This window comes from Ranitomeya imitator, chromosome 6, assembly GCF_032444005.1.
Source record: "Ranitomeya imitator isolate aRanImi1 chromosome 6, aRanImi1.pri, whole genome shotgun sequence".
In the NCBI taxonomy this organism is placed as follows: Eukaryota; Metazoa; Chordata; class Amphibia; order Anura; family Dendrobatidae; genus Ranitomeya; species Ranitomeya imitator.
The window spans coordinates 568,096,683-568,115,403 of NC_091287.1; the positions used below are offsets into that span (position 1 = coordinate 568,096,683).

An 18,721-nucleotide genomic window follows, 5' to 3' on the forward strand; every position below is an offset into this window, starting at 1 on the left:
AAAGCGAATTTTTGCCTGTAGGACATTATTGCAAGAGAGCTTGGCTGAGTAGATTACACAAGAAGGAAAACACACAGCAAGTCAGCAGGATCTAGGAGCAACATGGCAGATGTGACAACCTACATGGTGAGCTGCAGCATGTGCTACATGTTCACAGATCGACCAGAAGAAGAATCAAATTTCACCTGTCAGAAGTGTAGACTAGTGGCCCTTTTAGAAGAAAAGGTGCGGGGTCTGGAAGAAAGAATAGCAACTTTGAAACTCATCAAAGAGAATGAAGACTTTCTAGACAGAACAGAAGCATCTCTACTGGTCACAGAAGGTGAAAAAAGTGTCAGAGAACCTCCAAAAGCAGATGAGTGGAAGCATGTGACCAAAAGAAGCAAGAAGACCATGGAGAAATCACCAACCACACAACTAAAGAACCGATATCAAATCTTTGTAGAGGATGAAGATGGCACACTTAAGGATGAAGCAATACCAGCAAGCAAAAAAGAAAAGGGCACACAGCAACAAGTGACAGCAAAAAGTACAGCCAAGAAGCAACGAAGAGTGGTGGTGGTGGGAGACTCACTACTGAGAGGCATAGAAGCAGCCATCTGCAGACCGGACATAACTGCAAGAGAAGTATGCTGCCTTCCAGGTGCGATGATCAAGGATGTGACCGATAGGATACCAAAGCTCTTTAGCTCCAAGGACGTCCACCCATTTCTTCTGATACATGTTGGCACCAATGACACGGCAAGGAAGGACCTACCGACAATCTGCAAAGACTTTGAAGAGTTGGGGAAGAAAGTAAAGGAACTGGATGCACAGGTAGTTTTTTCTTCTATCCTTCCAGTAGACGGGCATGGCACCAGGAGATGGAACAGGATCCTTGATGCAAACAACTGGCTAAGACGATGGTGCAGACAACAAGGATTCGGATTCCTGGACCACGGTGTGAATTACTTGTACGATGGACTCCTCGCCAGAGACGGACTACACCTCAACAAACCTGGGAAACACACATTCGCCAGAAGACTCGCTACACTCATCAGGAGGGCGTTAAACTAGAAGAAGAGGGGACGGGAAGAAAAACATTAGACTTGAACAAAGAAGATCCAGGAAAACATACTCAGAAGGGAGGTAAGAACATTTCTAAAACAATCCACAGTGAGGAGATTGGAACAAAACAAAATCCTCTAAACTGCATGCTCGCAAACGCCACAAGCCTGACAAACAAGATGGAAGAACTAGAAGCAGAAATATCTACAGGTAACTTTGACATAGTGGGAATAACCGAGACATGGTTCGATGAAAGCTATGACTGGGCAGTTAACTTACAGGGTTACAGTCTGTTTAGAAAGGATCGTAAAAATCGGAGAGGAGGAGGGGTTTGTCTCTATGTAAAGTCTTGTCTAAAGTCCACTTTAAGGGAGGATATTAGCGAAGGAAATGAGGATGTTGAGTCCATATGGGTCGAAATTCATGGAGGGAAAAATGGTAACAAAATTCTCATTGGGGTCTGTTACAAACCCCCAAATATAACAGAAACCATGGAAAGTCTACTTCTAAAGCAGATAGATGAAGCTGCAACCCATAATGAGGTCCTGGTTATGGGGGACTTTAACTACCCGGATATTAACTGGGAAACAGAAACCTGTGAAACCCATAAAGGCAACAGGTTTCTGCTAATAACCAAGATAAATTATCTTTCACAATTGGTGCAGAATCCAACCAGAGGAGCAGCACTTTTAGACCTAATACTATCTAATAGACCTGACAGAATAACAAATCTGCAGGTGGTCGGGCATCTAGGAAATAGCGACCACAATATTGTACAGTTTCACCTGTCTTTCACTAGGGGGACTTGTCAGGGAGTCACAAAAACACTGAACTTTAGGAAGGCAAAGTTTGACCAGCTTAGAGATGCCCTTAATCTGGTAGACTGGGACAATATCCTCAGAAATGAGAATACAGATAATAAATGGGAAATGTTTAAGAACATCCTAAATAGGCAGTGTAAGCGGTTTATACCTTGTGGGAATAAAAGGACTAGAAATAGGAAAAACCCAATGTGGCTAAACAAAGAAGTAAGACAGGCAATTAACAGTAAAAAGAAAGCATTTGCACTACTAAAGCAGGATGACACCATTGAAGCTCTAAAAAACTATAGGGAAAAAAATACTTTATCTAAAAAACTAATTAAAGCTGCCAAAAAGGAAACAGAGAAGCACATTGCTAAGGAGAGTAAAACTAATCCCAAACTGTTCTTCAACTATATCAATAGTAAAAGAATAAAAACTGAAAATGTAGGCCCCTTAAAAAATAGTGAGGAAAGAATGGTTGTAGATGACGAGGAAAAAGCTAACATATTAAACACCTTCTTCTCCACGGTATTCACGGTGGAAAATGAAATGCTAGGTGAAATCCCAAGAAACAATGAAAACCCTATATTAAGGGTCACCAATCTAACCCAAGAAGAGGTGCGAAACCGGCTAAATAAGATTAAAATAGATAAATCTCCGGGTCCGGATGGCATACACCCACGAGTACTAAGAGAACTAAGTAATGTAATAGATAAACCATTATTTCTTATTTTTAGGGACTCTATAGCGACAGGGTCTGTTCCGCAGGATTGGCGCATAGCAAATGTGGTGCCAATATTCAAAAAGGGCTCTAAAAGTGAACCTGGAAATTATAGGCCAGTAAGTCTAACCTCTATTGTTGGTAAAATATTTGAAGGGTTTCTGAGGGATGTTATTCTGGATTATCTCAATGAGAATAACTGTTTAACTCCATATCAGCATGGGTTTATGAGAAATCGCTCCTGTCAAACCAATCTAATCAGTTTTTATGAAGAGGTAAGCTATAGGCTGGACCACGGTGAGTCATTGGACGTGGTATATCTCGATTTTTCCAAAGCGTTTGATACCGTGCCGCACAAGAGGTTGGTACACAAAATGAGAATGCTTGGTCTGGGGGAAAATGTGTGTAAATGGGTTAGTAACTGGCTTAGTGATAGAAAGCAGAGGGTGGTTATAAATGGTATAGTCTCTAACTGGGTCGCTGTGACCAGTGGGGTACCGCAGGGGTCAGTATTGGGACCTGTTCTCTTCAACATATTCATTAATGATCTGGTAGAAGGTTTACACAGTAAAATATCGATATTTGCAGATGATACAAAACTATGTAAAGCAGTTAATACAAGAGAAGATAGTATTCTGCTACAGATGGATCTGGATAAGTTGGAAACTTGGGCTGAACGGTGGCAGATGAGGTTTAACAATGATAAATGTAAGGTTATACACATGGGAAGAAGGAATCAATATCACCATTACACACTGAATGGGAAACCACTGGGTAAATCTGACAGGGAGAAGGACTTGGGGATCCTAGTTAATGATAAACTTACCTGGAGCAGCCAGTGCCAGGCAGCAGCTGCCAAGGCAAACAGGATCATGGGGTGCATTAAGAGAGGTCTGGATACACATGATGAGAGCATTATACTGCCTCTGTACAAATCCCTAGTTAGACCGCACATGGAGTACTGTGTCCAGTTTTGGTCACCGGTGCTCAGGAAGGATATAATGGAACTAGAGAGAGTACAAAGGAGGGCAACAAAATTAATAAAGGGGATGGGAGAACTACAATACCCAGATAGATTAGCGAAATTAGGATTATTTAGTCTAGAAAAAAGACGACTGAGGGGCGATCTAATAACCATGTATAAGTATATAAGGGGACAATACAAATATCTCGCTGAGGATCTGTTTATACCAAGGAAGGTGACGGGCACAAGGGGGCATTCTTTGCGTCTGGAGGAGAGAAGGTTTTTCCACCAACATAGAAGAGGATTCTTTACTGTTAGGGCAGTGAGAATCTGGAATTGCTTGCCTGAGGAGGTGGTGATGGCGAACTCAGTCGAGGCGTTCAAGAGAGGCCTGGATGTCTTCCTGGAGCAGAACAATATTGTATCATACAATTAGGTTCTGTAGAAGGACGTAGATCTGGGGATTTATTATGATGGAATATAGGCTGAATTGGATGGACAAATGTCTTTTTTCGGCCTTACTAACTATGTTACTATGTTACTATGTTACTCGTGTAAATAGGTAACACACTAAAACGGCAACTGACCCTACTAGTTCCTGTACAGACTAGAGGTCCTGACCCTCGCAATCCCTAGTTGTTCCTGCATGAGCTGAGATGGCCCTAACCACAGACTACACATGGGCACCTCGGACCTATCCTGCCTGAAAGTCCATCGAGCACTTCACATTCCTCCTAAAGAAATGGAGAACTGAGTGTAAATTAATCATTCTGGGATATTTTTTTTTTATATATATTCAGTACACTTTTTCCCGTCTGTAGGTAGACAAAACACAAAATATAAAAGAAAGGATTAAAAGTATGGACTGTTGGAGTATATGCCACCGACACAAGATAGGTGCATGGCAAAGAATGTAAGCAGAAAGATAAACCCTAGCTGGTCTTTCACTAATTGACATACAGCAATATGGTTGAACAACCAAATGAGCCAGACACTGCGCTGACAGAAAGGAGCCAGACACCGCGCTGACAGAAAGGAGCCAGACACCACAGTGACAGAAAGGAGCCAGACACTGCGCTGACAGAAAGAAGCCAGACACCGCGCTGATAGAAAGGAGCCAGACACCAAAGTGACTGAAAGGAGCCAGACACCGCACTGACAGAAAGGAGCCAGACGCCACAGTGACAGAAAGGAGCCAGACACTGTGCTGACAGAAAGAAGCCAGACACCGCACTGACAGAAAGGAGCCAGACACCGCACTGACAGAAAGGAGCCAGACACCGCACTGACAGAAAGGAGCCAGACACTGTGCTGACAGAAAGAAGCCAGACACTGCACTGACAGAAAGGAGCCAGACACCACAGTGACAGAAAGGAGCCAGACACCACACTGACAGAAAGGAGCCAGACGCCACAGTGACAGAAAGGAGCCAGACACTGTGCTGACAGAAAGAAGCCAGACACCGCACTGACAGAAAGGAGCCAGACACCGCACTGACAGAAAGGAGCCAGACACCGCACTGACAGAAAGGAGCCAGACACTGTGCTGACAGAAAGAAGCCAGACACCGCACTGACAGAAAGGAGCCAGACACCGCACTGACAGAAAGAAGCCAGACACCACAGTGACAGAAAGGAGCCAGACACCACAGTGACAGAAAGGAGCCAGACACCGCACTGACAGAAAGGAGCCAGACACCACAATGACAGAAAGGAGCCAGACACCACAATGACAGAAAGGAGCCAGACACCGCGCTGACAGAAAGGAGCCAGACACCGCGCTGACAGAAAGAAGCCAGACACCACAGTGACAGAAAGGAGCCAGACACCGCACTGACAGAAAGGAGCCAGACACCACAGTGATAGAAAGGAGCCAGACACCGCGCTGACAGAAAGGAGCCAGACACCACAGTGACAGAAAGGAGCCAGACACCACAGTGACAGAATGGAGCCAGACACCACAGTGACAGAAAGGAGCCAGACACCACAGTGACAGAAAGGAGCCAGACACCACAATGACAGAAAGGAGCCAGACACCGCGCTGACAGAAAGGAGCCAGACACCGCGCTGACAGAAAGAAGCCAGACACCACAGTGACAGAAAGGAGCCAGACACCGCGCTGACAGAAAGAAGCCAGACACCACAGTGATAGAAAGGAGCCAGACACCGCGCTGACAGAAAGGAGCCAGACACCGCGCTGACAGAAAGAAGCCAGACACCACAGTGACAGAAAGGAGCCAGACACCGCACTGACAGAAAGGAGCCAGACACCACAGTGATAGAAAGGAGCCAGACACCGCACTGACAGAAAGAAGCCAGACACCACAGTGACAGAAAGGAGCCAGACACCGCACTGACAGAAAGGAGCCAGACACCACAGTGACAGAAAGGAGCCAGACACCACAGTGACAGAAAGGAGCCTGACACCACAGTGACAGAAAGGAGCCAGACACCGCGCTGACAGAAAGGAGCCAGACACCACAGTGACAGAAAGGAGCCAGACACCACAGTGACAGAAAGGAGCCAGACACCTTGCTGACAGAAAGGAGCCAGACACCACAGTGACAGAAAGTAGCCAGACACCACAGTGACAAAAAGGAGCCAGACACCACAGTGACAGAAAGGAGCCAGACACCACAGTGACAGAAAGGAGCCAGACACCACAATGACAGAAAGGAGCCAGACACCGTGCTGACAGAAAGGAGCCAGACACCACAGTGACAGAAAGGAGCCAGACACCACAGTGACAGAAAGGAGCCAGACACCACAGTGACAGAAAGGAGCCAGACACCGCAGTGACAGAAAGGAGCCAGACACCACAGTGACAGAAAGGAGCCAGACACCACAGTGACAGAAAGGAGCCAGACACCGTGCTGAAAAACATATATATTCTTAAAAAACCACCCCAGAAGCCACGTGTCTGATTGATGCAGTTTTTAGATGTAGATCTGCAGCGCCCCCACATCAGGGCAATGGGGCACTCGATACCGGGTCCTTAGGTTCTGGGGATGTCACGGTGGCCAGACCCGGCCCATGGCCCTTTGAGGGGTGCCCAATAAAAGGCAGAGTATTTATAGTAATTATAGTGTCCTCCCTATGGGAGGTGGAGCCGCATATTTATTACTGTAAATGAGCGGCCCCACGTGACCGCATTCAGGAGAAGATGCGGCCAGAACAGGAAGCAGCAACAGCCAACGAGGGAGGCGGGTGAGTATTTTCAGAACAGCGGGGGGGGAGGGGCGCACAGGGGGTTGGGGGGGCGGGGGCCACATAGATCTTTATTTTAAACACTATTATTCATATCTTCCCTGCAGCAAACGCTGCTGCAAGGAAGATATGAATCGCGGATTCAGCACCAGTGGATTCAGCTTACTGTAGCGCTATCTCCTGCACGGCACACGGACTGCACTCGGACAACGTCCGTGTGTGGTACGTGTTTTACATGGACCCATTGACTTTATTGGGTCCGTGTAATCCGTGCGCTCCCACGAACGCTGACATGTCTCCGTGTTTGGCACACGGAGACACGGTCCATGAAAACACGCTGACATCTGAACAGATGCAGTGATTTTTATGTGTCTACGTGTGTCAGTGTCTCCGGTACGTGAGGAAACTGTCACCTCACGTACCGGAGACACTGACATGTGAAACCGGCCTTACACGGATTCTCAGAGATAGAGAAGTGCGAGGAGCGCAGAAAGCAGCAGACACGGGCAGCCCCGAGCCGAGCGAGCGGCCACTACTGGTCACCAGCTGCACCGCGCTGACCACCAACGGGGGAGGGGGCCGGGACACTGTCAGTCTGTGCGCTCAGGGGAGGGGCATAGGGAGGAGCTATGAATAGGGGGCGTGGCCAGAGAGTAGAAGCCTATAAATACCCAGCTGTGAGGCTGCTGAGCTGCAGAAGAGAGGTGCTGGCACTGAGCAGGTGTGACGGATATTGGCTTGTACTGGTGAAAGGTAAATGTGAGCTACTGTTCCCTGTTATCAGCCAGGCCTGACTGCAGCGCTGTTCTGCACCAGGTGATTGGAGGCTTTGCTCTGTAGCATCCCCTGATCGCAGCACGGCGGCTTCTTCTATTTCTGAGGCTGCGGCTGATAACAGAGAGTAATTGTCTCCTGTCCTACAATCTATTCCTGTTATCTGCTGTTACTGAGGGGGAGCACAGCGCTGGCAAAAAACTGCAGATAAAGGGGAAGGCGACATAAAGGGGAAGGCGACATAAAGGGGAAGGCGACATAAAGGGGAAGGCGACATAAAGGGGAAGGTCACAAAGGGGAAGGCCACATGGAGGTTTATTTCCTGCAGCAAAACCTGATTTCTTGTCAGGAAAGAAGCTGCTGTAAATGCAGGTTTAGGTGTGTGGGGTTTTGGGCGCTGACTTGTCTTTGTCCAGGACTTTTCTGCAGGAATAAAATCTGCAAATAATGATCCCTGAGTCTTTCCACACCCGATATAAACCCTGCAGTGACGTGACGCGCTCTGTGTCCATAACAAGCACCAGCACAACATCCTGATGGGGGGAAAACTACGTGAGACTCCTGAAATCTCATCGGCTTTGCTGGTGGGGTAAAAAGCAGCTGAAAATGAGCATTAAAAATGCCCAGTGTGAACTTACCCCAAACCTGCTTTTATTGTGCTTCTTAACCCCTTAGTGACCACCAATATGTCTTTGCTGCCCTCACATATCTGACCACAGCTTCCCCTGACCGGTGTGAATCCAGGGCTGTACACTACAGCTGCCACCTCGCTGGATCAGCCTGGATTGTCTTTAGTGCCAGCCATGGCTTTTTAACCCCGAACATGCTGCTGTCAATAGTGACTGCAGCATGTAAATGGTTAACAGTGTGGGAGGCTTTATCCCCATGGGCGTACGGCGATCATGACTGTGGTCCTGGTGTTTCCATAGCAATTCATGGACAAATGGCGGCCTGCTCAGAAGTCACTGGCGTTTAGGCTGTGTGCACACGTTGCAGACTTTTCATGATATTTTTTTTTTTTTCGCTATAAAAATGTGAAAAAAACGCATATATTATGCATCCCATCATTTAGCAAGTATTCTGCAATTTTTTTTTTCCATGAAAAAAACGCATCATGTTCATTAATTTTGCGGATTTCCCACTATATTATTGCATTGGGAACGTCTGGAAAAATCTGCAAAGAAAAGCGGTGAAAACGCATGCAGATTTCTTGCAGAAAATGTCCGGTTTTGCTCAGGAAATTTCTGCGAGAAATCCTGACCATGTGCACACGGCCTTAGGTGGTAAAAATGGACGTTTTCCTTCCTGTCATGTGACTTTGTGTTCATTCCTGAAAAGCACCTGAAGGGGAATAAACCACCTGACAGCAGTTTTGAGGGGGGCTGGTTTTAAAAATGGTCTCACTTTTGGGGATTTTATAAAATATAGGACCCCCAAAGTCACTTCAGAATGGAATGGGTCCCTAAAGAAAAGTTCTGTAAATCTCTTAATTGCTGCTACAGTCCTAAACCTTCTAACATCATAATAAAATAATTAGACATGGAGCTGATGTGAAGCCGACCTGAGGGAAATGTTTAGTGACGACTTTATGTGGTCTGACTATCTGGATTAAAGGCAAAATCAACGTTTACACAATTTTTAGAACTTTTTTTTTTTTTCTGTCAAACTTTTGTTATATTAAAAAATGCAGAAAATATTGAGATACATTTATCATTAACATAAAGTACAATGTGTTATAAAACCATTTCAATAGCGGTGAGATGTAATGGAGCTCCAGAGTTATTACCACATAACTTCACACTGGTCAGATATGAAAACCGTGGCCTGGTCTCTAAGGGGTTAAGTGCACATGCAGCCCCCCAGGTGACCGGTTGCTGCAGTGATGTTGCCTTCATTTCACGCTTGGAGGCGAGGGAGACTATAGCTACTTTCACACCTCCGTCATCCCGACGTACCGACCGACGTTGTGCTAAATTTACGTTTTACAACGCATCCGCTGCCCATTGTGATGAGCGGTGAGAAGGGGGCGGAGTTCCGGCCGTGCATGCGCGGTTGGAAATGGCGGATCCGACGGACAAAGTTACATTGAACGTTTTTTTTTGTCACGACGGACCGCTAAAACACTGCGCCTCCGTCGCAATCCATCGTCCATTAAAGTGTATGGCAAAAAACGGATCCTGCTGGCACATTTGCAGGATCTGTGTTTTTGCCATAACGACGGATTGCGATGGAGGCAAAAAGACAGAAGTGTGAAGTAGCCTCTCTCAGGTAAGGCCTCTTTCACACTTCCGTCTTATCAGATCCGTCACAATCCATTTTTTTGAGAATACAGGATCCGGCATCTTCCCATACACTTGTATTAGTGATGGACGGCCGTCCGTTTCATCCGTCGTGCACTGGATCTGTTGTATAATAGCCGTCCGTCGTGCAGAGAAAACGTTCATTGTAACGCTTTTTGTGCACGTCAAGTCCGGGAAAGTGTAGGGTATAATAGGCTGTAGATGATATGGCGGATGTATACTCGTCCTATTATGGATTTGTCTATGCGTTACCTGAGAGTGATCCACTGTGCGCACGTCTTCTGTTATCCTGACTCCGGGGCATTGCAGATGGCGCCCGGAAGTGACGCATGCGGTCCAGTGACGTCATTGTGAACCGCGGCGCCATGGTGGACGCCAGAAGCAATTCAACACCCGGTGGGATTAACGGGCACATGCGCCGCAATTAGTGGCACCTGAAGGATGATTTGGGGCTCTATATGGACATGCCCAACACACTGCACCGCCCCCTGACAAAGCCGGTGCGAAACGCGCATTGAAGCTACGCTGTGGGCCCTGGCTGATGCTGCAACATGGGTCAGGTATACAGGACTGCAATGGAGGGTCCTTGTAGATGACTTGTATCTGGACCCTGAGTAGGACCTGTGTGCAGCTTATATTGATCACCAGCCCTATAAATCCTGGCATCATCTGCACATTCGCACTTTACTATTACATTGATGCAGTTATCAGTTGGGTTCTCAGATTGTACGGTGTGACCCGAAATATACGGTTAAACGCCTGACGGTGTGAGGTGCGGGGAGCAGTCTGTGTTAGCCTGCCGGCAGGGCTGTCCGTACTTCCCAACAATGAGGGGATCTGTCCTAATGGTCTGGAAAATTATTTAACTTTTGGGGGCTTCGTCAGTGTGACTACTTTATGCATCGTGGAGCCCCTGAGGACAAAGCCAAGACCGCGACTGTAACGGGGTCTACCAAGCTGGGGTACCTCTTTCAGCACCCCCCGTGTTTCAGGAGGTCCACTCTGCTTTTGCTGGATTCTGAATGAAGGACGCTGGCTGGAATTCCTTGATTACGTGAAAGCATATAAAAGCTGACTGCTACTCCACGTATTTCCAGTCTAAAAGAACACACTTTATTTACAGCACACAGAATATATAACACAGATACACAGGGCAGGCCAATAGTAAAAGCAGGCCAGACATACATTACAATAGCCGCAGGGGCAGGAGCCTGCTGATATTTACTGGGGGAATTACAAAGGTGGGGGAGGACAGAAGGGGGATATATTGTCCTCTCTGCCCAGGGGCGCAGCCTGTGGACTGATGCATTTCACATGGAACCTATTATACATAATATATACTGCATAACATTCTTGGTGCTGGGGGTTCTGTAACAGCGACTAACGCTCAATGACCTCAACACTGTAGAGTGGCAGGTAATCCCCCGACCCTAACCCCATAGAAAACGGTTCAAGAGACAGAAGGTGGCACGATGGACACCCTAAATGGGGCACTGAGGTGGCACGATGGGCGCCATAAATGGGGCGCTGAGGTGGCACGATGGACGCCCTATTGACTCCTCCATGTCTCTGTTCCTTTCCCCAGGATGAATCCTCTGCTGTCGCTGATTCTGCTGGGATCTGTGGTTCTGGCTCTGGGATGCGCTCCTGCACCTGGAGGTGAGATCCTGTGCTCGGGGTGGGTTATAGAGCAGGTGGAGGGGTCAATGTCTGGAGATGCTGTGATGACCTTCCATCTTGGTGCTGTGACCATACAGCCGTACTACCTGCACTGTATCCTGGGCTCCAGTCTGCCATAATGTGCAGGTGACATGAAGGACATTGGTTTTCTGGTGATGGCAAATGGTGGTCAAGTCTTCACTTGCTTAGATTCTTACATTTGTCAAGTTCTCCAAATGTTTAGTGTCTGAGGTGTCTTGATGAGTAACCCTATCCCACATGTTGTGCTTTGGGCGGTCAGGTCTTGCTGGACCGCGGTCTTGGATGCGGTGGTTCTTGGTGCATGGAGTAAAGTCCGATCAGAGCGACTGTAGTGCCGGAAGTGAGATGTGAAGTCCGATCATCACTCCTGCCGCTGACTGAGGCCACCATGGTCCAGTCCAAATACTCTGTGGCCCCCTTACGTCTTCGCCCCCTTTCTTGGATTGACCAATGATATATTTTCTACTCATGGTGTAACGATAGACATTAGTCTGCCCCCAACATTTGTTTTTTAAATGAATGCGTTGGCCCATCCTTGGGAATGAATTGTGTGTAATGAGATCTGTGCACACCTTCTGTATGAATAAATATTTCACCAAAACTCTACTTGCCCCCACCCTACCATCCCTAAAAGAGGTCCAGTGCACTGCTGCTGCCAGCGCCACCAGGAGATGCAGACTGATCGCAGCGGTCAACACCTGGAGCACTACTGTGTGATTATCTAATCTGGTGGCAGTCATCCATGCACTATTATCATTATCTATATAGCACCATTGATTCCATGGTGCTGTACATTAGAAGGGGGTTACATACAAATGACACATCACTTACAGTAAATAATCACCGACTGATACAGAGGGGCGAGGACCCTGCCCTTGCGGGCTTACATTCTACAGGATGGTGGGGATGGAGACAGTAGGTTGAGGGTTGCAGGAGCTCCGGTGTTGGTGAGGCGGTAGCTTCGGTAGTGGTGAGGAGGCAGTGGGGTCAGTGCAGGCTGTAGGCTTTCCTGAAGAGATGGGTTTTCAGGTTCCATCTGAAGGATCTGAATGTGGTTGATAGTCGGACGTGTTGGGGCAAAGGATTCCAGAGGATGGGGGATATTCTGGAGAAGTCTTGGAGGTGATTAGTTGAAGAGTGATTTAGTGTAGAGGAGAGAAGGAGGTCTTGGGAGGACCAGAGATTATGTAAGGGAAGATATCGGGTGATTAGTTCAGAGATATATGGAGGAGACAGGTTATGGATGGCTTTGTATGTCAGTATTAGTAATTTTAACTGGATACGCTGAGGGAATGAGAGCCAGTGAAGAGACTTGCAGAGGGGAGTAGCGAGGAGAGAGATGAATTAGTCGGGCCACAGAGGAGGATGTTGCAGTAGTTGAGGTGGGAGATGATGAGGTTATGCACAAGTATTTTAGTAGATTGAGGGTTGAAGAAAGGATGGATTCTGGAGATATTGTTGAGCAGGAGGCGACAGAACGTGGAAAAAACTTGGATGTGCGGTTTGAATGACAGGGCAGTGTCAAGTGTTACTCCGAGGCAGCGGACTTCTGGTACAGGGGAAAGTGTGATGTCACTAATAGTGTTGAGCGATACCGTCCGATACTTGAAAGTATCAGTATCGGCCGATACCCAAAAAATATCGGATATCGCCGATACCGATATCCGATACCAATACAAGTCAATGGGACACCAAGTATCGGAAGGTATCCTGATGGTTCCCAGGGTCTAAAGGAGAGGAAACTCTCCTTCAGGCCCTGGGATCCATAGGGATGTGTAAAATAAAGAATTAAAATAAAAAATATTGATATATTCACCTCTCCGGCGGCCCCTGGACATCACGCTGGTAACCGGCAGGCTTCTGTGTTTAAAATGAGCGCCTTTAGGACCTGCGAATGACGTCGCGGCTTCTGATTGGTCGCGTGCCGCTCATGTGACCGCCACGCGACCAATGAGAAGCCGCGACGTCATTCGCAGGTCCTAATGGCGCTCATTTTAAACACAGAAGCCTGCCGGTTATCAGCGTGATGTCCAGGGGCCGCCGGAGAGGTGAATATATCAATATTTTTTATTTTAATTCTTTATTTTACACATCCCTATGGATCCGATACCACAAAAGTATCAGATCTCGGTATCGGAATGCTCAACACTAGTCACTAATTGTGATAGATGGGTCAGGAAAATGTCTGTGAGATGGAGGAAAGATGATGAGTTCAGATTTGTCCACACGGAGTTTAAGGAAGTGAGAGGAGAAGGAGGATATGGCTGATAAACACTCCGAGATTCTGGAGAGCAGAGAGGTGACATCTGAGCCAGAGATGTAGATCCGAATGTCATCCAAATAAAGATGGTGCTGGAATCCATGGGACTTTGAGTTGTTCCAGGCCAAGTGTCTAGATTATGAAGAGTAGGGGTCCTAGAACAGAGACTTGGGGGACTCCAGCAGAGAGAGGGTGGGATGAGGAGGTAGTGTGGGAGATGCTGAATGTGCGGTTGGAAAGGTATGAGGAGATCCAGGATAGGGCGAGGTCTTTGATGCCAAAAGAGGAGAGGATCTGTAGTGGGAGGCAGTGGTCAACTGTGTCAAAAGCAGAGGACCGGTCTAGAAGGAGGAGCACAGAGTATTGTATTGGCTGTAAGTCGTTGGTAATTTTGGTCACGGCAGTTTCAGTGGAATGATGGGGATGCAAGTTAGATGAGAGGTGGGAGGAAGTTCAGCGTGGACGTGCTGCTCCAGGAGTTTGGAAGCGAATGGGAGCAGTGATATGGGGCTGTAGCTGGACATACTCACCTTAGTTATAGCAATGACGTCTCCTGGCCCACAAACTCTTCCCTCCTTCTGGACTCCTGCATGTACCATGAAGTGTGCTGCTGCATGTGAGCGTCTTTACAGATGGTGATATGGCCGCAGACTTACTCCTGTCAATGCCTCTTTACAATTCTGTAGTGCATCACTCCTCCCAGCCACTAATAAATATATATTGCTGTAGTCCATCTCTCCTCTCGGCCTTACAATATGTTGTACCAGCCTGCACTACCTAAGTTGCTCTTCCTTATCACCTTTTTGACGAGCTTATGTACATGCCCCTCTTCCCCGAGCTAACCGCCCCTTAATCCATCTGATGGATCCAGGATCAGATGTCACCAGTGCTGGCAGCACCCACATCTCCTCCATATATGTGATCTCTTCTGTTCTCTCCTCAGCCACGAATCTAGCACGGACCGGCGTGGCCTCCCAGGTGTCAGACTATCCATACTCCACCAGGAGCGGATTGGCCAAGAACGCCATCGATGGGAACAAAGACACCGACTTCAATAGTGATTCCTGCACTCACACCAACCTGGAGAAGGATCCCTGGTGGAAGCTGGACCTGAAGCAGAGCTACAAGATCTCCATCGTCGTCTTGACAAACAGGATGGACTGTTGTCCGGAGCGACTGATGGGGGCTGAGGTCCGAATCGGAAACTCCCCCGACAACAACAACCCGGTGTAAGTTCATAGAAGCTAAATATTTGTTTTCTAGGAGACCAAACGAAAGTTCAGTGCAGCTTGCAGAAGTTACTGATCATCTAATAAACAAGCAAATCGCTATTTTGTAAGGTGACAGATCTTTATTCTTGGCAGCATATAGTCCTGTGTAATCAGCATGTGCTGTTGAGAACAATGGCAGCCTATGTGCACTGTACGATATTTCAGATGGTGATCGAAATGATACCCAAAGCGTTCATCACTGCCCAAATATCCCTTAAATACTCCTGATGACTTATTGGTGACCCTGGCTGATAGGTGGAGCGATCTGACAGTGTGGATTGGGATTGGTATCAATTCTTTTGCAGTTTGTCCAGTTCAAGTACAGCAACTTCACAGGGAACATCACAGTACACACCCTTGTCTATTCCTGTGCTTCTCCCTACTTCTTATAGAATTCTACCAGGTTGTTCTGTTCCATCTGGTACCGCAGCGCTCCTTCTGTCCAGCTTTACTACCTTTAGGGGTTCCCCTGTCCATTTCACACTGACATAAGGGCATCTGCCCATGTAGTAAGCTGCCACATCTTGGTGCTGCCCCGCATTCCACTGTTGCTGTTTTTCCTTCAGTACCCAAGCCCTGGACGTGTGGGCTCCCAGCTTCAAATGTTACGGGGCCCAATGTGTTGCCCGCACTCTAAAGCCCTACTGGACTGTCTGGGCTCCCTGGGTCCACTGGAGAAAAAAGGCTTACTATCTTATCCCACAGTAGGACCCTCCTAAACTTGACTAGTTCGTATTACTGTCTTATCCTGTAGTATTCGAATATGACCCTCTCTAGTGGCTATCCTGCATACCACACTTTCCCTACACAATAACATATGTACATTGTCATTACACAGCATACAGTAATATATATTATATATAGCGCAGCATTACACAAACATTAATTGTGAAAGAGGGGTGAAGTACAAGTCAGTCCTGGTACATCCCTTACATGATCACCTGTGACAACATAGCAGGGCTTAAGATGGCAACTAAGATTGTGGTGGGAAACAGTATGTGGTGGTCTCTGAGACAACAGGTAGAGACTGCAGCTAAATCAGGGCTGAGGAAAGTGAGGGGCTTCCCCACAGCCAGACGTTCCCTGCAGGACCAGTAAGTGGCCAGGAATCTGCATGGATGGACTATTGGCTGTAAGAATGAGAAATGTTCATGTTAGTTTGGAGCTACTGAGCTTATTGCCACCTGGTAGTAACACAGCAAAGTCTGTGCCTCTTACACCTCAAAACTTGGTACAGAATGTTACTGTTCAATAGTAACTGCAAGTTCCCAAGCTTGATGCCTCCTGGTACTGTAACCATTGAGCTCTGTGCCTCTTGTAGTGTAACCTCCAACTCCAAGCTTGGGGCCTCTTTCATAACATAGTAACATAGTAAGGCCGAAAAAAGACATTTGTCCATCCAGTTCAGCCTATATTCCATCATAATAAATCCCCAGATCTACGTCCTTCTACAGAACCTAATAATTGTATGATACAATATTGTTCTGCTCCAGGAAGACATCCAGGCCTCTCTTGAACCCCTCGACTGAGTTCGCCATCACCACCTCCTCAGGCAAGCAATTCCAGATTCTCACTGCCCTAACAGTAAAGAATCCTCTTCTATGTTGGTGGAAAAACCTTCTCTCCTCCAGATGCAAAGAATGCCCCCTTGTGCCCGTCACCTTCCTTGGTATAAACAGATCCTGAGCGAGATATTTGTATTGTCCCCTTATATACTTATACATGGTTATTAGATCGCCCCTCAGTCGTCTTTTTTCTAGACTAAATAATCCTAATTTCGCTAATCTATCTGGGTATTGTAGTTCTCCCATCCCCTTTATTAATTTTGTTGCCCTCCTTTGTACTCTCTCTAGTTCCATTATATCCTTCCTGAGCACCGGTGCCCAAAACTGGACACAGTACTCCATGTGCGGCCTAACTAGGGATTTGTACAGAGGCAGTATAATGCTCTCATCATGTGTATCCAGACCTCTTTTAATGCACCCCATGATCCTGTTTGCCCTGGCAGCTGCTGCCTGGCACTGGCTGCTCCAGGTAAGTTTATCATTAACTAGGATCCCCGAGTCCTTCTCCCTGTCAGATTTACCTAGTGGTTTCCCGTTCAGTGTGTAATGGTGATATTGATTCCCTCTTCCCATGTGTATAACCTTACATTTATCATTGTTAAACCTCATCTGCCACCTTTCAGCCCAAGTTTCCAACTTATCCAGATCCATCTGTAGCAGAATACTATCTTCTCTTGTATTAACTGCTTTACATAGTTTTGTATCATCTGCAAATATCGATATTTTACTGTGTAAACCTTCTACCAGATCATTAATGAATATGTTGAAGAGAACAGGTCCCAATACTGACCCCTGCGGTACCCCACTGGTCACAGCGACCCAGTTAGAGACTATACCATTTATAACCACCCTCTGCTTTCTATCACTAAGCCAGTTACTAACCCATTTACACACATTTTCCCCCGTAGTGTAACCATTGAGCTCTGTGCCTCTTGTAGTGTAACCTCCAAGCTTGATGCCTCCTGGTACTGTAACCATTGAGCTCTGTACCTCTTGTTCTGTAACCTCCAAGCTTGAGGCCTCTTTCGTAGTGTATGCACTGTGCCCAGTGTCTTCTGATCTGTATGTGATAATGAAGGATCCACTGATGGTCACATTTGCTGGTTTTCTCCTCCAGGTGCGGCACAGTCACCAGTGTTGCTTCTTCCACCTTGACCTTCTGCTGTCCTGGGATGGAGGGTCGGTACATCAGCGTGGTGATCCCCGGACGCTCTGAGTACCTGTCCATGTGCGAGGTCGAGGCTTATTCAGACTCTGTGACAAACAAGGATAAAGTCTGCTCATAGCTCCTGTAATATCAGGGTTTGTCTCCTTTTCCAGATCTGTATTTCATAGGAAGTTTCCATCTTACAACCTGTGGATTTGCTGTAATGTCTGAATAAACCTCACTGTAATAATAACCCTGTCTACAGTATTGCGTGTTTTTTTTTTTGTTTTTTTTTTTGTTACATCACCTTTCTGCCGCTGCATTTATGGCCAATGTGAGCTGCGGCATCTAGTGACTCACTGCGCACCTATGGGGAAACCACTATATAATGTATATATGAAATATTAATCTGCACAAAAAGGTACTTGGCGCATAGATTAGCCGAACTGCCAACGTCAAGATGTCCATCAAAGTTGGGTCCCTGTCCTGATGTCTCCTCACCTGGGCAGAAAAGCCTACAATTTATAGGGCAAGAATGGACCAGCTAACTACTTACAATCACCTGTGGCTGATAGGAGTAGGAGTGCACATGTCCAAAAAGGATCTGATACAAATGGAGAAGAGACCAGCACATGTAGGCTAGTGTGAACAAGTGCTAACCAAAAACATATTGAAAAACTAGGGTTAGGCTATGTGCACACGTAGGAAATGTGGTGCAGAATTTTCTGCACTAAATCTGCATCTGCAGATTTGATGCAGTTTCTGTGCAGTACAATGTAAATCAATGAGAAAAGAAAAAAGCTGTGCACATGGTGCAGAAAAATCTGCGCAGAAACGCTGCAGAACTGCACAAAAGAAGCGACGTGCACTTCTTTGAAATCTGCAGCGTTTCTGCGCAGATTTTTCTGCACCATGTGCACAGCTTTTTTCTTTTCTCATTGATTTACATTGTACTGTAAATCA

The 18,721-nt window shown here is 46.8% G+C and overlaps 1 protein-coding gene across 1 annotated transcript in view; it reads left to right on the forward strand.

The window, feature by feature from the left end:
• LOC138643509 (uncharacterized) overlaps positions 1-18,721 on the forward strand; it is a 1,192,186-nt gene that overhangs the window by 1,120,222 nt on the left and 53,243 nt on the right. Inside the window, exons 2-4 of the mRNA XM_069732408.1 lie at positions 11,400-11,473; positions 14,719-15,004; positions 17,729-17,896. Coding sequence (XP_069588509.1) covers positions 11,400-11,473; positions 14,719-15,004; positions 17,729-17,896 — 528 coding nt within the window. The remainder of the gene's footprint in view (positions 1-11,399; positions 11,474-14,718; positions 15,005-17,728; positions 17,897-18,721) is intronic.